Below are 17,028 nucleotides of genomic sequence, written 5' to 3'. Positions count from 1 at the left end.
TTTATTGATCTGAGCTGCAGAAGACACTTGTTCTATTCGCTCAATGTTCTGCACCTAACTCATTTCTCAATGTGAGTATTGGAGAAATGTTTTCAGAGTTTGGTGTTCCAATCATTGGGGTAATTTATGACCATTTTAATCAGTAACGCGACAATATCATACGGTTTTTATTTTCATACTGTATTATTGTATTTTAGTTGGGCTTTTCGCTGAAGTGTAGTTGCTTATGTTGTTTGGGTGAACGAATTGAACTGAACATCTCACTGAAACGATTCGTTCGTCTCACAATTCAGTTAAATGTTAAATACTGGTTTAAGTCACTCTTGTGGTCAAACTCGTGAAGCTTTTGTTTAGAGATAGACAAAAAGAGAGGGGTTGCTTGTTTTGGGCTCGTTTTTATGGGTCTGGTGTCGTGCCAATGTAAGTATCCCCGACAGAAAGTGTTTCCCCTGGCCGCGGAGGCGGAGAAACAGTTGGGCGCTTGCTTTCACCCAAATAAATTAAAACCAATAAAAAATTGTTTAATGATTTATTTTATGTAAACTTCACATACTACTCTATAACCTCTGGTATTAAGAACAGCTTTCTTCTATTCTAGCCAAAGATATGGGGGGAAACACATTATTTCAGACTGTTTACCTGTCTGCCATAATTTGTATCCCCGCCTCAAAATGGACAGATGAAACCTGATCATCAAATGATTTATTTCATGTATACTTCACATACTACTCTATAACCTCTGGGATTATGAACAACTTTCTTCTATTCTAGCCAAAGATATGGGGGGATACAAATTATGGCAGACAGGTAAACAGTCTGAAATAATGTGTTTCCCCCCATATCTTTGGCTAGAATAGAAGAAAGTTGTTCATAATACCTAAGGTTAGGATACTATGTGAAGTATACATAAAATAAATCATGAAACAATGCAATTGTTGTTAGTTTTATTATAGCCAGCGCACCACTGTTTCTCCGCATCCGCGGCCAGGGGAAACACTTTCTATCGGGGATACTTACATTGGCACGACACCTGTTTCTTGTTTCTCTCGCGAGATCTATGTCAACACTGAACGTGGTCGCGTTTCTCCGGACGTCATATGCCAAAGCTAAGCTAGCGTAGCCTAGCAAACTAAAGGTGACTTAAGACACATTTTGTTACTGTTCGGTCAGTGTAATGTTCAACGAGTCCGTGTATCTGTCTGTGTGCGTTTGTCGCAGTTTAACCCGTAGAGAACTTTAGCCGAAGTTAGTTTATTAGCTAGCGGCTAGCATCATATAGCGGCTAGCATCATATAGCCAGCAATTCATTCGCGGCGAACATCAGTGACGGAGAGAAGCAGGTGAAGCTGCTGCGGTTTTATAATCGATCTTTACACACTTTGACACTTTGACCAGTGACGCTGCGATGTTGTCCGCTCTTGTCAGATCAACTTTAACCAGACGTAAGTGTCAGTGGTTTGTGTTGTTGTTTGTTGTTTGTGGTGTTTACTGATATAAAAGTGTGTGACTACTGTTGAGGACGATCACGTCTGTTGGCTCGTTGTTGACGTGTAAACGAAGACTCTCAGAACTTTGCGAAACAGACGATATTGTGTATCTTATGTGGGTGAAAGGTGAAGCCGCTTACACGGTACTTCACAACTCGTTTTTCCCCTGTAGGGGTCGCCACAGCTCAGTCTTGTCCTCTTGTGTTATCTTCTGTTGGGCTCCGGTCCAGGACCGCGGTGAAATTAGTTTCAGGTTGGATATTCAACGGACATTCGCTCCAGATCCAGCGGCACCAAACTCCGGCTCCACCGTGGGATAGGTGCACGACCGCGGCTTGTTCAATGTCCGACCCATCGCTCTTGACTTCCGATGTCTCATTTAGGGACCATGACTTGAAATTTACCATCATAATGGTCTTCATCGTCCTGAACAAGGATCCGTTGAAAATATTTGCAAACCTCTTCAGGAATAATTTAAATGAATTTTTGAAATTCAGGTAATGATCCATTTGCCCTGATGCACTTTGACAGTGAGCTGACTTTCTTCTCAAAAACAAGAAGTATCTCTGAATGACTTGAAATTTACCATCATAAGAGTCGGCATCGCCCTGAACAAGGATCCGTTGAAAATATTTGCAAACCTCTTAAGGAATAATTTTAATTAATTTTTGAAATTCAGGTAATGATCCATTTGCCCTGATGCACTTTGACAGTGAGCTGACTTTCTTCTCAAAAACAAAAAGTATCTCAGAATGACTTGAAATTTACCATCATAAGAGTCGGCATCGCCCTGAACAAGGATCCGTTGAAAATATTTGCAAACCTCTTAAGGAATAATTTTAATTAATTTTTGAAATTCAGGTAATGATCCATTTGCCCTGATGCACTTTGACAGTGAGCTGACTTTCTTCTCAAAAACAAAAAGTATCTCAGAATGACTTGAAATTTACCATCATAATGGTCTTCATCGCCCTGAACAAGGACCTGTTGAAAATATTTGCAAACCTCTTAAGGAATAATTTTAATGAATTTTTGAAATTCAGGAAATGATCCATTTGCCCTGTGCACTTTGACAGTGAGCTGACTTTCTTCTCGAAAACAAAAAGTATCACGGAATGACTTGAAATTCACCATCATAATATTCGTCATCATCCTGAACAAGGATCCGTTGAAAATATTTGCAAACCTCGTAAGGAATAATTTTAATGAATTTTTGAAATTCAGGAAATGATCCATTTGCCCTGATACACTTAAAAAGTGAGCTGACTTTCTTCTCAAAAACAAAAAATATCTCTGAATGACTTGAAATTTACCATCATAATAGTCGGCATCGCACTGAACAAGGATCCGATGAAAATATTTGCAAACCTCTTTAGGAATAATTTGAATGAATTTTTGAAATTCAAGAAATTATCCATTTGCACTGATGCACTTTGACAGAGCTGATTTTTCTCAAAAACAAAAAGTATCTTGGAATGACTTGAAATTTACCATCATTATAGTCGGCATCGTCCTGAACAAGGATCTGTTGAAAATATTTGCAAACCTCGTAAGGAATAATTTTAATGAATTTTTGAAGTTCAGGAAATGATCCATTTGCCCTGACGCACTTGGACAGTGAGCTGACTTTCTTCTCAAAAACAAAAAGTATCTCTGAATGACTTGAAATTTACCATCATAATAGTCGGCATCGCCCTGAACAAGGATGCGCTGAAAATATTTGCAAACCTTTTAAGGAATAATTTTCATGAATTTTTGAAATTCAGGTAATGATCCATTGCACTTTTGATGCACTTTGACAGTGAACTGACTTTCTTCTCAAAAACAAAAAGTATCTCAGAATGACTTGAAATTTACCATCATAATGGTCTTCATCGCCCTGAACAAGGACCTGTTGAAAATATTTGCAAACCTCGTAAGGAATAATTTTAATGAATTTTTGAAATTCAGGTAATGATCCATTTGCCCTGACGCACTTTGACAGTGAGCTGACTTTCTTCTCAAAAACAAAAAGTATCTCTGAATGACTTGAAATTTACCATCATAATAGTCGGCATCGCCCTGAACAAGGATGCGCTGAAAATATTTGCAAACCTCTTAAGGAATAATTTTCATGAATTTTTGAAATTCAGGAAATGATCCATTTGCCCTGATACACTTAAAAAGTGAGCTGACTTTCTTCTCAAAAACAAAAAATATCTCTGAATGACTTGAAATTTACCATCATAATAGTCGGCATCGCCCTGAACAAGGATCCGATGAAAATATTTGCAAACCTCTTTAGGAAAAATTTGAATGAATTTTTGAAATTCAAGAAATTATCCATTTGCTCTGATGCACTTTGACAGAGCTGATTTTTCTCAAAAACAAAAAGTATCTTGGAATGACTTGAAATTTACCATCATTATAGTCGGCATCGTCCTGAACAAGGATCTGTTGAAAATATTTGCAAACCTCGTAAGGAATAATTTTAATGAATTTTTGAAATTCAGGTAATGATCCATTTGCCCTGACGCACTTTGACAGTGAGCTGACTTTCTTCTCAAAAACAAAAAGTATCTCTGAATGACTTGAAATTTACCATCATAATAGTCGGCATCGCCCTGAACAAGGATGCGCTGAAAATATTTGCAAACCTCTTAAGGAATAATTTTCATGAATTTTTGAAATTCAGGAAATGATCCATTGCACTTTTGATGCACTTTGACAGTGAGCTGACTTTCTTCTCAAAAACAAAAAGTATCTTGGAATGACTTGAAATTTACCATCATAATAGTCGGCATCGTCCTGAACAAGGATGCGCTGAAAATATTTGCAAACCTCTTAAGGAATAATTTTCATGAATTTTTGAAATTCAGGAAATGATCCATTTGCCCTGATACACTTAAAAAGTGAGCTGACTTTCTTCTCAAAAACAAAAAATATCTCTGAATGACTTGAAATTTACCATCATAATAGTCGGCATCGCCCTGAACAAGGATCCGATGAAAATATTTGCAAACCTCTTTAGGAAAAATTTGAATGAATTTTTGAAATTCAAGAAATTATCCATTTGCTCTGATGCACTTTGACAGAGCTGATTTTTCTCAAAAACAAAAAGTATCTTGGAATGACTTGAAATTTACCATCATTATAGTCGGCATCGTCCTGAACAAGGATCTGTTGAAAATATTTGCAAACCTCGTAAGGAATAATTTTAATGAATTTTTGAAATTCAGGTAATGATCCATTGCACTTTGACAGTGAGCTGACTTTCTTCTCGAAAACAAAAAGTATCTTGGAATGACTTGAAATTTACCATCATAAGAGTCGACATTGCCCCAAACAAGGATCTGTTGAAAATATTTGCAAACCTCGTAAGGAATAATTTTAATGAATTTTTGAAATTCAGGTAATGATCCATTTGCCCTGATGCACTTTGACAGTGAGCTGACTTTCTTCTCAAAAACAAAAAGTATCTCTGAATGACTGGAAATTTACCATCATAATAGTCGGCATCGCCCTGAACAAGGATCCGTTGAAAATATTTGCACACCTCTTTAGGAATAATTTGAATGAATTTTTGAAATTCAGGAAATGATCCATTTGCCCTGATGCACTTTGACAGTGAGATGACTTTCTTCTCAAAAACAAAAAGTATCTTGGAATGACTTGAAATTTACCATCATTATAGTCGGCATCGTCCTGAACAAGGATCTGTTGAAAATATCTGCATATCTCTAAAGGAATAATTTTAATGAATTTTTGAAATTCAGGTAATGATCCATTTGCCCTGATGCACTTTGACAGTGAGCTGACTTTCTTCTCAAAAACAAAAAGTATCTTGGAATGACTTGAAATTTACCATCATTATAGTCGTCATCGCCCCAAACAAGGATCCGTTGAAAATATTTGCAAACCTCTTAAGGAATAATTTTAATGAATTTTTGAAATTCAGGTAATGATCCATTTGCCCTGATGCAATTTGATTGTGAGCTGACTTTATTCTCAAAAACAGAAAGTATCTGTTTAAGTCCACACAATCTAAGTATATGTAGTGTATTGTGTAATTTTGTTCCAGCTGTTTTCTGGTTTAAAACAAATGAAACACACCCACGACTTAAATAATGACATTGACTAATAATTATTCTTTCTTTTCTTTTTCTTTATAATTGTTCTGTACATGTTCTCTCAGACAGGGGCCTGTGGACGCCCGCTCAGTCTGCCGTCAGGGCCATGTCGTCCTCAGCTGCTCCCACCTCTCCTTACACCACCCTGGCCATCAGTCACCCAGCAGAGAACATCACACACGTGGAGCTTCACCGGCCTGAGAAACTCAATGCCATGAACAAAGCCTTCTGGAGGCAGGAAGAAGCTCTTTTACATTAAAGCCTCCAGAAATCTTTTATTATAAAAAATTATAATAAATAAATGTTTTGATCTCATTACACAGTTAACATTTGATATTGGCTCATTCTTAATGAAGAATCAACACTGAATCATTAAACTTGATAAAAATACATTTGACAAACATGAGAAATCTGAATATTAATGTTCCAAAGAAAACAAATGAATGTATCTAAAGGTATTATGTTGAAGTATTAATACCACAGTTTGTGTGCTTTTCTCCAAGTGAGATGGTGGACTGTTTTAATGAGATCACAGCAGACCCGGACTGCAGAGTGGTGCTGGTTTCTGCAGCAGGGAAGATCTTCACAGCTGGTAGGTTTCAGGCAGTTGTCGTCTTTATTATTATCATCATTATTATTATTATCGCTATTAATGGCTCTGTTTTTAGTGACAGAGTGACTGACTGCTTTACCCTCCAGGTATCGACCTGATGGATATGGCCGGCGACATACTCCAGCCACAGGGGGACGACACGGCCAGAGTCTCCTGGAACCTGCGAAGAATAATCGCCAAGTATCAAGAGACATTTTCCGTCATAGAGAAGGTTTGTGTTTTAAAGTCTGTGTAAAGTGATCGACAAAAAGCTCTTCTGATTTTGTCACCGCACAGGAAAATGTGTTACAAACCACTTTAACAATCATGACATCACTTGTCTTATGTGAAAAGGTGAAATTTGACCCTGGATTAAGCCACAAATTTACAGTAGTAGTATGGCATTTTGTCATATGTTGTTTTTGTCAAAAAAAATTTTAATGGTCACATTTAGGACAACATAGTATATATAGTATAATGTTTTTGTCCAATTTTGGACCAAAACATTTTTTTTTGTTTTTTTAAAGGTCACATTTTGGACAACATAGTATATATAGTATAATATATTATAATAATATATAATATAATATATATTATAAAAAATAAAAAAATGTTTTGGTCCAAAATTGGACCAAAACATTTTTTTATTTTTTTTTTAAAGGTCACATTTTGGACGACATAGTATAGTATTATGTTTTGTCCAATTTTGGACCGAAACATTTTAAAAAAAAAAATTTGTAAAGGTCAAATTTTGGACGACATAGTATAGTATGTCGTTTTTGTCAAATTTTGGACCAAAAGAAAATATATATATATATATATATAATTTTTTTTTTAATGGTCACATTTTGGACAACATAGTATAGTATAAAGTTTTAGTCCAATTTTGGACCAAAACATTTCTTTTTTTTTTTTTTTTTTTTTAAAGGTCAAATTTTGGACAACATAGTATAGTATGTCGTTTTTGTCAAATTTTGGACCAAAACATTTTTTATTTGTTTTAAAGGTCAAATTTTGGACGACATAGTATAGTATGTCGTTTTTGTCAAATTTTGGACCAAAAGAAAATATATATATATATGTTTTTTTTTAATGGTCACATTTTGGACAACATAGTATAGTATAATGTTTTTGTCCAATTTTGGACCAAAACATCATTTTTTCTTTTTTTTTTTTTTTAAAGGTCAAATTTTCGACGACATAGTATAGTATGTCATTTTTGTCAAATTTTGGACCAAAACCTTTTTTTTTTTTAAAGGTCAAATTTTGGACGACATAGTATAGTATGTCGTTTTTGTCAAATTTTGGACCAAAAGAAAATATATATAAATATATATATTTTTTATTTTTTTTAATGGTCACATTTTGGACAACATAGTATAGTATAAAGTTTTAGTCCAATTTTGGACCAAAACATTTTTTTTTCTTTTTTAAAGGTCAAATTTTGGACGACATAGTATAGTATGACGCGTTTGTCAAATTTTGCACCAAAACATTTCTTTATTTTTAAAGGTCAAATTTTGGACGACATAGTATAGTTTGTCGTTTTTGTCAAATTTTGGACCAAAAGAAAAAAAATATATATATATATATATATATATATATATATATATATGTATATATATACATATATACATATATATATATATATATATTTTTTTTTTTAATGGTCACATTTTGGACAACATAGTATGGTATAATGTTTTTGTCCAATTTTGGACCAAAACATTTCTTTTTTTTTTTTTTTTTTTTTAAAGGTCAAATTTTGGACAACATAGTATAGTATGTCGTTTTTGTCAAATTTTGGACCAAAACATTTTTTATTTGTTTTAAAGGTCAAATTTTGGACGACATAGTATAGTATGTCGTTTTTGTCAAATTTTGGACCAAAACATTTTTTATTTGTTTTAAAGGTCAAATTTTGGACGACATAGTATAGTATGTCGTTTTTGTCAAATTTTGGACCAAAAGAAAATATATATATATTTTTTTTTTAATGGTCACATTTTGGACAACATAGTACAGTATAATGTTTTTGTCCAATTTTGGACCAAAACATCATTTTTTTCTTTTCTTTTTTTTAAAGGTCAAATTTTCGACGACATAGTATAGTATGTCATTTTTGTCAAATTTTGGACCAAAACATTTTTTTTTTTAAAGGTCAAATTTTGGACGACATATTATAGTATGACATTTTTGTCAAATTTTGGACCAAAAGAAAATATATATATATATATATATAATATATATATTATATATATATTTTTTTTAATGGTCACATTTTGGACAACATAGTATAGTATTATGTTTTTGTCCAATTTTGGACCAAAACATTTCTTTTTTTTTTTTTTTTTTTAAAGGTCAAATTTTGGACAACATAGTATAGTATGTCGTTTTTGTCAAATTTTGGACCAAAACATTTTTTATTTGTTTTAAAGGTCAAATTTTGGACGACATAGTATAGTATGTGGTTTTTGTCAAATTTTGGACCAAAAGAAAATATATATATATTTTTTTTTTAATGGTCACATTTTGGACAACATAGTACAGTATAATGTTTTTGTCCAATTTTGGACCAAAACATCATTTTTTTCTTTTCTTTTTTTTAAAGGTCAAATTTTCGACGACATAGTATAGTATGTCATTTTTGTCAAATTTTGGACCAAAACATTTTTTTTTTTAAATGTCAAATTTTGGACGACATATTATAGTATGACATTTTTGTCAAATTTTGGACCAAAAGAAAATATATATATATATATATATAATATATATATTATATATATATTTTTTTTAATGGTCACATTTTGGACAACATAGTATAGTATTGTTTTTGTCCAATTTTGGACCAAAACATTTCTTTTTTTTTTTTTTTTTTTAAAGGTCAAATTTTGGACAACATAGTATAGTATGTCGTTTTTGTCAAATTTTGGACCAAAACATTTTTTATTTGTTTTAAAGGTCAAATTTTGGACGACATAGTATAGTATGTGGTTTTTGTCAAATTTTGGACCAAAAGAAAATATATATATATTTTTTTTTTAATGGTCACATTTTGGACAACATAGTACAGTATAATGTTTTTGTCCAATTTTGGACCAAAACATCATTTTTTTCTTTTCTTTTTTTTAAAGGTCAAATTTTGGACGACACAGTATCGTATGTCGTTTTTGTCAAATTTTGGATGACAGAATGACTTTTTGTCAAATTTTGAACCAAAAATGTTTTTTTCTAAAAGAAAAATGCCACATTTGAGACAACATAGTAGAGTATGATATTGTTGTCAAATTTTGGACCAATTTTTTCTTTTTTTTCTTTAAATGGTCAAATTTTGAATATTGTTTCTTTTCAGAGGCTCAAAACAGCAAATCAATCAAACTCCTCCACAGACTAATCAAAAATGTCTTTAATTCACGTCCATGATTGTGATTGAGCACTCAAAATGTCCGTTTGTTGCTGTGTTTTCTCCTTTCTCACAGTGTCCAAAGCCTGTGGTGGTGGCTGTACACGGAGCCTGCATCGGAGGAGGTGGGACGTCAAAATTAGAGCTCACTTTTTAGAAGCAGGAGTATAAGTCAGAGTATTGTGTGAGCCAGATTTACAGCTTTCATACATCACACTTTAGAGCATCATGGTTAGTGAATCTGCCTCGTATGTGATTCATAGTGACAGTTCAGAGTGTGTGCTGTGGTTGTTTGAAGGATTCCGACACAGCACATGACACCACCAGGTAAAACAGGTTTTAGCCACTGGACAAAAGGCTTTACAGTCAGAAAAGACCGTCGAGAAAATGGTAAAATACCTTTGATATATGTTTAGGTTTTAGCTCTGCAGGGTTCTTAGCAGACTAAGCTGACTTTGTGACTCCTACAACCACACACACACACACACATTCTTGTACTTGCTGCATACTGAGGACCACTCTACCACTTTATATTTCAACACAATTACAAATATCTACTTCATGAATGACATCTATAAAGAACTACTGGGTGTAGTACCATAAAATGTCTGCAGGTGGAGCCCCAGAGCAAAAAGGGCTGGAAAACTTTTTTGATTTTTTAAATTATTTTTGGTCCAAAATAGGACAAAAACGTCATACTTTACTGTCATCCAAAATTTGAAAAAAAAAAAATTACCCAAAATCTTTGGTCCAAAATTTGACAAAAACGTCATACTATACTATGTCATCCAACATTTGACAAAAAAAGTCATACTATACTATGTTGTCAAAAAGTTGAATAATTTTTTTACCTTAAATGTTTGGTCCAAAATTTGACAAAAACGTCATACTATACTATGTCGTCCAAAATTTGAAAAAAAATTTGACCCAACATTTTTGGTCCAAAATTTGACAATAAAGTCATACTATACTATGTCATCCAACATTTGACAATAAATTCATACTATACTATGTCGTCAAAAAGTTGAAATTTTTTTTTACCAAAAATGTTTTGGTCCAAAATTTTACAAAAACGTCATACTATACTATGTCATCCAAAAATTTGAAAAAAAAAGATTTGACCCAAAATTTGACAAACGTCATACTATATACTGTCGTCCAAAATTTGGAAAAAAAAAAAATACCCAAAATCTTTGGTCCAAAATTTGACAAAAACGTCATACTATACTATGTCGTCCAAAATTTGAAAAAAAATTTGACCCAACATTTTTGGTCCAAAATTTGACAATAAAGTCATACTATACTATGTCATCCAACATTTGACAATAAAGTCATACTATACTATGTCATCCAACATTTGACATAAAAGTCATACAATCCTATGTCGTCAAAAAGTTGAAATTTTTTTTTACCAAAAATGTTTGGTCCAAAATTTGACACAAACGTCATACTATACTATGTCGTCCAAAATTTGAAAAAAAATTTGACCCAACATTTTTGGTCCAAAATTTGACAATAAAGTCATACTATACTATGTCATCCAACATTTGACAAAAAAGTCATACTATACTATGTCGTCAAAAAGTTGAAATTTTTTTTTACCAAAAATGTTTGGTCCAAAATTTGACACAAACGTCATACTATACTATGTCGTCAAAAAGTTGAAATTTTTTTTTACCAAAAATGTTTTGGTCCAAAATTTTACAAAAACGTCATACTATACTATGTCATCCAAAAATTTGAAAAAAAAAGATTTGACCCAAAATTTGACAAACGTCATACTATATACTATGTCGTCCAAAATTTGAAAAAAAAAAAATTACCCAAAATCTTTGGTCCAAAATTTGACAAAAACGTCATACTATACTGTGTCGTCCAAAATTTGAAAAAAAATTTGACCCAACATTTTTGGTCCAAAATTTGACAATTAAGTCATACTATACTATGTCATCCAACATTTGACAAAAAAGTCATACTATACTATGTCATCCAACATTTGACAATAAAGTCATACTATACTATGTCATCCAACATTTGACAAAAAAGTCATACTATACTATGTCGTCAAAAATTGAAATTTTTTTTTACCAAAAATGTTTGGTCCAAAATTTGACAAAAACGTCATACTATACTTTGTCGTCCAAAATTTGAAAAAAAATTTGACTCAACATTTTTGGTCCAAAATTTGACAATAAAGTCATACTATACTATGTCATCCAACATTTGACAAAAAAGTCATACTATACTATGTCGTCAAAAAGTTGAAAAAAAATTTTACCAAAAATGTTTGGTCCAAAATTTGACACAAACGTCATACTATACTGTCATCCAAAATTTGAAAAAAAAATTGACCCAACATTTTTGGTCCAAAATTTGACAATAAAGTCATACTATACTATGTCATCCAACATTTGACAATAAAGTCATACTATACTATGTCATCCAACATTTGACAATAAAGTCATACTATACTATGTCATCCAACATTTGACAAAAAAGTCATACTATACTATGTCGTCAAAAAGTTGAAATTTTTTTTTACCAAAAATGTTTGGTCCAAAATTTGACAAAAACGTCATACTATACTATGTCGTCCAAAATTTGAAAAAAAATTTGACCCAACATTTTTGGTCCAAAATTTGACAATAAAGTCATACTATACTATGTCGTCAAAAAGTTGAACATTTTTTTTACCAAAAATGTTTGGTCCAAAATTTGACACAAACGTCATACTATACTATGTCGTCCAAAATTTGAAAAAAAAATTGACCCAACATTTTTGGTCCAAAATTTGACAATAAAGTCATACTATACTATGTCATCCAACATTTGACAATAAAGTCATACTATACTATGTCATCCAACATTTGACAAAAAAGTCATACTATACTATGTCGTCAAAAAGTTGAAATTTTTTTACCAAAAATGTTTGGTCCAAAATTTGACAAAAACGTCATACTATACTATGTCGTCCAAAATTTGAAAAAAAATTTGACCCAACATTTTTGGTCCAAAATTTGACAATAAAGTCATACTATACTATGTCGTCAAAAAGTTGAAACATTTTTTTACCAAAAATGTTTGGTCCAAAATTTGACACAAACGTCATACTATACTATGTCGTCCAAAATTTGAAAAAAAATTTGACCCAACATTTTTGGTCCAAAATTTGACAATAAAGTCATACTATACTATGTCATCCAACATTTGACAATAAAGTCATACTATACTATGTCATCCAACATTTGACAATAAAGTCATACTATACTATGTCATCCAACATTTGACAAAAAAGTCATACTATACTATGTCGTCAAAAAGTTGAAATTTTTTTTACCAAAAATGTTTGGTCCAAAATTTGACACAAACGTCATACTATACTATGTCGTCCAAAATTTGAAAAAAAAATTGACCCAACATTTTTGGTCCAAAATTTGACAATAAAGTCATACTATACTATGTCATCCAACATTTGACAATAAAGTCATACTATACTATGTCATCCAACATTTGACAAAAAAGTCATACTATACTATGTCGTCAAAAAGTTGAAATTTTTTTTTACCAAAAATGTTTGGTCCAAAATTTGACAAAAACGTCATACTATACTATGTCGTCCAAAATTTGAAAAAAAATTTGACCCAACATTTTTGGTCCAAAATTTGACAATAAAGTCATACTATACTATGTCGTCAAAAAGTTGAACATTTTTTTTACCAAAAATGTTTGGTCCAAAATTTGACACAAACGTCATACTATACTATGTCGTCCAAAATTTGAAAAAAAAATTGACCCAACATTTTTGGTCCAAAATTTGACAATAAAGTCATACTATACTATGTCATCCAACATTTGACAATAAAGTCATACTATACTATGTCATCCAACATTTGACAAAAAAGTCATACTATACTATGTCGTCAAAAAGTTGAAATTTTTTTACCAAAAATGTTTTGGTCCAAAATTTTACAAAAACGTCATACTATACTATGTCATCCAAAAATTAAAAAAAAAAAGATTTGACCCAAAATTTGACAAAAGTCATACTATACTATGTCGTCCAAAATTTGAAAAGAAATTTGACCCAACATTTTTGGTCCAAAATTTGACAATAAAGTCATACTATACTATGTCATCCAACATTTGACAAAAAAGTCATACTATACTATGTCATCCAACATTTGACAAAAAAGTCATACTATACTATGTCGTCAAAAAGTTGAAATTTTTTTACCAAAAATGTTTGGTCCAAAATTTGACAAAAACGTCATACTATACTATGTCGTCCAAAATTTGAAAAAAAATTTGACCCAAAATTTTTGGTCCAAAATTTGACAATAAAGTCATACTATACTATGTCATCCAACATTTGACAAAAAAGTCATACTATACTATGTCGTCAAAAAGTTGAAAAAAAATTTTACCAAAAATGTTTGGTCCAAAATTTGACACAAACGTCATACTATACTGTCATCCAAAATTTGAAAAAAAATTTGACCCAACATTTTTGGTCCAAAATTTGACAATAAAGTCATACTATACTATGTCATCAAACATTTGACAAAAAAGTCATACTATACTATGTCGTCAAAAAGTTGAAATTTTTTTTTACCAAAAATGTTTGGTCCAAAATTTGACACAAACGTCATACTATACTATGTCGTCCAAAATTTGAAAAAAAATTTGACCCAACATTTTTGGTCCAAAATTTGACAATAAAGTCATACTATACTATGTCATCCAACATTTGACAATAAAGTCATACTATACTATGTCATCCAACATTTGACAAAAAAGTCATACTATACTATGTCGTCAAAAAGTTGAAATTTTTTTACCAAAAATGTTTGGTCCAAAATTTGACAAAAACGTCATACTATACTATGTCGTCCAAAATTTGAAAAAAAATTTGACCCAAAATTTTTGGTCCAAAATTTGACAATAAAGTCATACTATACTATGTCATCCAACATTTGACAAAAAAGTCATACTATACTATGTCGTCAAAAAGTTGAATTTTTTTTACCAAAAATTCAACTTTACAGTATGACGTTTTTGTCCAAAATTTGACAAAAACGTCATACTATACTATGTCGTCCAAAATTCCCCAAAAACCCTTTTTTACAAATTGAGTATAGCATGTTATAGCAACCTCAGGAAGTGATTTCAATAAAAACAAAGTGAGGACCGTCCAAAATGTCCTCACTCCGTAAAAATAACCTCACTTTGTTGGTTAAAAACCCTCACTGGTCCTCAGCATGCCGCAAGTACAAGAACACACACACACACACACAAGTTTAAACATGCACTTAACCGCTAACATTGTTGGATTATTGTTTGTTAAAGATCACACATATTTTGAAGCCTGTGGCTTTGTGATACAGGTTGAGGTCGCTCACTGTAACACAAGGCACCAGTCAGTGTGCACAACTTTAAAGGTTTCAGACGTTGCTGTTATCGTCATGTTGACTCAAATGTGGATGCTCTGCTTTGCTGCAGGTGTGGACCTGATCACAGCCTGCGACATCCGCCTGTGCTCTCAGGACTCCTGGTTCCAGGTGAAGGCGAGTACACGTTCATCCGCTTTTCTTACCTTTTGAAACACGGCAATAAGGTTGAACGATTTGCGGGAAAATAGCTTTAGTAGATGAATTAGCATCGCAACAATCGATAGCATCAAACTATTAACTTCTAAAATTTCGTGCAAGGTTGTGAATTATTACATTTAAGATATTTGTTTCCACACTTTTGTAAAGTCAGCATGGAACATAGAGTAATCCAAAAAAAGAGAACCAATTAAATTACAGCTTTTGTGATTTTGATTAGTTTGAGTTGTAATGAAAGATCATCATTCAGTTGTACTTGAAGAGTAGAAGGGTAAACGTCAGGGTGAGTGTCTGTACACTCCTGTAGTCAAGGAAGCAGGTGATGCTCTGATTCTGAAGTGTCTGTGTCTGTTTTCACAGGAAGTTGATATTGGACTTGCAGCAGACGTCGGGACTCTACAGAGACTTCCTAAAGTCATCGGCAGCCGCAGGTAAATCAGACATTACGATAAAATCGTGGGGAAGCTTTGTGTTTAAACTGTCCAAAAACAATAAAATGTAGGAAACACAACAGTAAAGCAAGGCATTAAGAAATGAGTGCAGGTTTTTAAAAAAGCATGCTAAATATTATCATAGATTAAGACATTGATGTCAAAAATGGATCATGAGGAACAATTGTTTTCTCAATGAATCAAGTTCAGAAAAAAAATTTAATTATATACATGAATATATAAAAATATATTTAAATGGCATGTTACAGATTTTAATGTGATGCTACATTAATTATGTACAAATCTGCGCATGGGATTTTCAGTAGCACTGCAAAAGGCTCATGTGAAAGTTAGCGTTATAGTTTATTAAATGATATTTATAGAAAAAATATCATGTGATTCACGTCGCATGTTCTCCAGTCTAGTGAATGAATTGGCTCTGACGGCAAGGAAGATGTACGCAGATGAAGCGAAGAGCAGCGGACTAGTCAGGTACGTCGTCTGTCGTCCATCTACACATTCACACACGTTAAATTAATTGAATCATTTCTGCCATTGGGCCCTTTAAAAATACGTTGGGCAAAATATCAAGCATATAGAGCTCTAGATTTCACAATTTACTCAAACAATAATGTTATCATCCCCTCAGAACGTGCTGAAGTCCTGTGCTTTTACTGACCCGACACTTCCTCTGCAGCCGAGTGTTTGCAGATAAAGCGGCCATGATGACCGCAGCTCTGGAGCTGGCTGGAGAAATCGCTGCTCGCAGTCCTGTCGCTGTACAAGGAACCAAAGTCAACCTGATCTACTCCAGGGATCACAGTGTGGCAGAAGGCCTGGACTACATGGTAAAAAAAAAAACATCTCTTATCTCCAAGTCTTTCTAAATCTGAGTCAGTGCATTTCAACAGCACCTTGTTCCCCTCTTTCTCCAGGCTACGTGGAACATGGGCATGCTTCAGACTCAGGATGTGATGAAAGCAGCTCAGGCTGCCATGGAGAAGAAGAGTCCCAAGACGGTCGCTTTCTCCAAACTCTAAAAACATCACCGAGATCGTCTTCCTGTTCGTGGATTTTCTGCGAGAAGGTTCATTACAGTAATTTAAATGTCAAAGGAACTAAAAAGTGATTCATTTAGTTCACATCAACAGTCTCCTCCAGCTGGAATGAACACTAACAGACATCAGGCTCATCCACTCATCTGTCAGGTGACTCGATGGAGCAGTAGTGATGCACCCTTAAAGGGATAGTCCAGGGTTTTTGTGTGGTTGTCGAGGTACGAACACATCCAGACCGAGCTAAGTTTAATCTGATTTAACGTCAGTGTGTAATGTTTTTTTTCACAGTTCTGATAATGCCTTAATGCTTAATTAAATAAACTTCTGTGAAACACTGGATTC

The 17,028-nt window shown here is 32.8% G+C and overlaps 1 protein-coding gene across 3 annotated transcripts; it reads left to right on the top strand.

The window, feature by feature from the left end:
- Positions 1 to 1,077: 1,077 nt before the first annotated feature.
- Positions 1,078 to 17,025, top strand: ech1 (enoyl CoA hydratase 1, peroxisomal). Of its 3 annotated transcripts, none has more exons than XM_083886391.1 (10): positions 1,078 to 1,135; positions 5,662 to 5,830; positions 6,100 to 6,188; positions 6,296 to 6,420; positions 9,668 to 9,716; positions 15,091 to 15,155; positions 15,558 to 15,628; positions 16,049 to 16,120; positions 16,326 to 16,476; positions 16,564 to 17,025. In XM_083886391.1, exons 2-10 carry the CDS (start codon positions 5,703 to 5,705, stop codon positions 16,666 to 16,668), a joined length of 855 nt encoding a protein of 284 aa, XP_083742517.1. In that variant the 5' UTR covers positions 1,078 to 1,135; positions 5,662 to 5,702; the 3' UTR covers positions 16,669 to 17,025. The 3 variants fall into 3 exon arrangements, with proteins under 3 accessions (XP_083742517.1, XP_083742515.1, XP_083742516.1); XM_083886389.1 differs by having other exon boundaries at positions 1,087 to 1,442; XM_083886390.1 differs by having other exon boundaries at positions 1,087 to 1,442; positions 15,091 to 15,159; positions 15,562 to 15,628.
- The last annotated feature ends 3 nt before the right edge of the window (positions 17,026 to 17,028 follow it).

Source organism: Microchirus variegatus, assembly GCF_963457635.1.
Source record: "Microchirus variegatus genome assembly, chromosome: 3".
Lineage (NCBI taxonomy): Eukaryota > Metazoa > Chordata > Actinopteri > Pleuronectiformes > Soleidae > Microchirus > Microchirus variegatus.
Note: the sequence above shows the minus strand (reverse complement) of the source record. Positions and strands in the feature narration are given on the sequence as shown.

Bases quoted from the DNA above. Each gene is read 5' to 3' on its own strand.
- ech1 (XM_083886389.1), top strand. From the start codon at position 1,406: ATGTTGTCCGCTCTTGTCAGATCAACTTTAACCAGAC. The intron at 1,443-5,661 runs GTAAGTGTCAGT...ATGTTCTCTCAG, and splicing joins CAGATCAACTTTAACCAGAC to ACAGGGGCCTGTGGACGCCC. The intron at 15,629-16,048 runs GTAAATCAGACA...CATGTTCTCCAG, and splicing joins AAAGTCATCGGCAGCCGCAG to TCTAGTGAATGAATTGGCTC.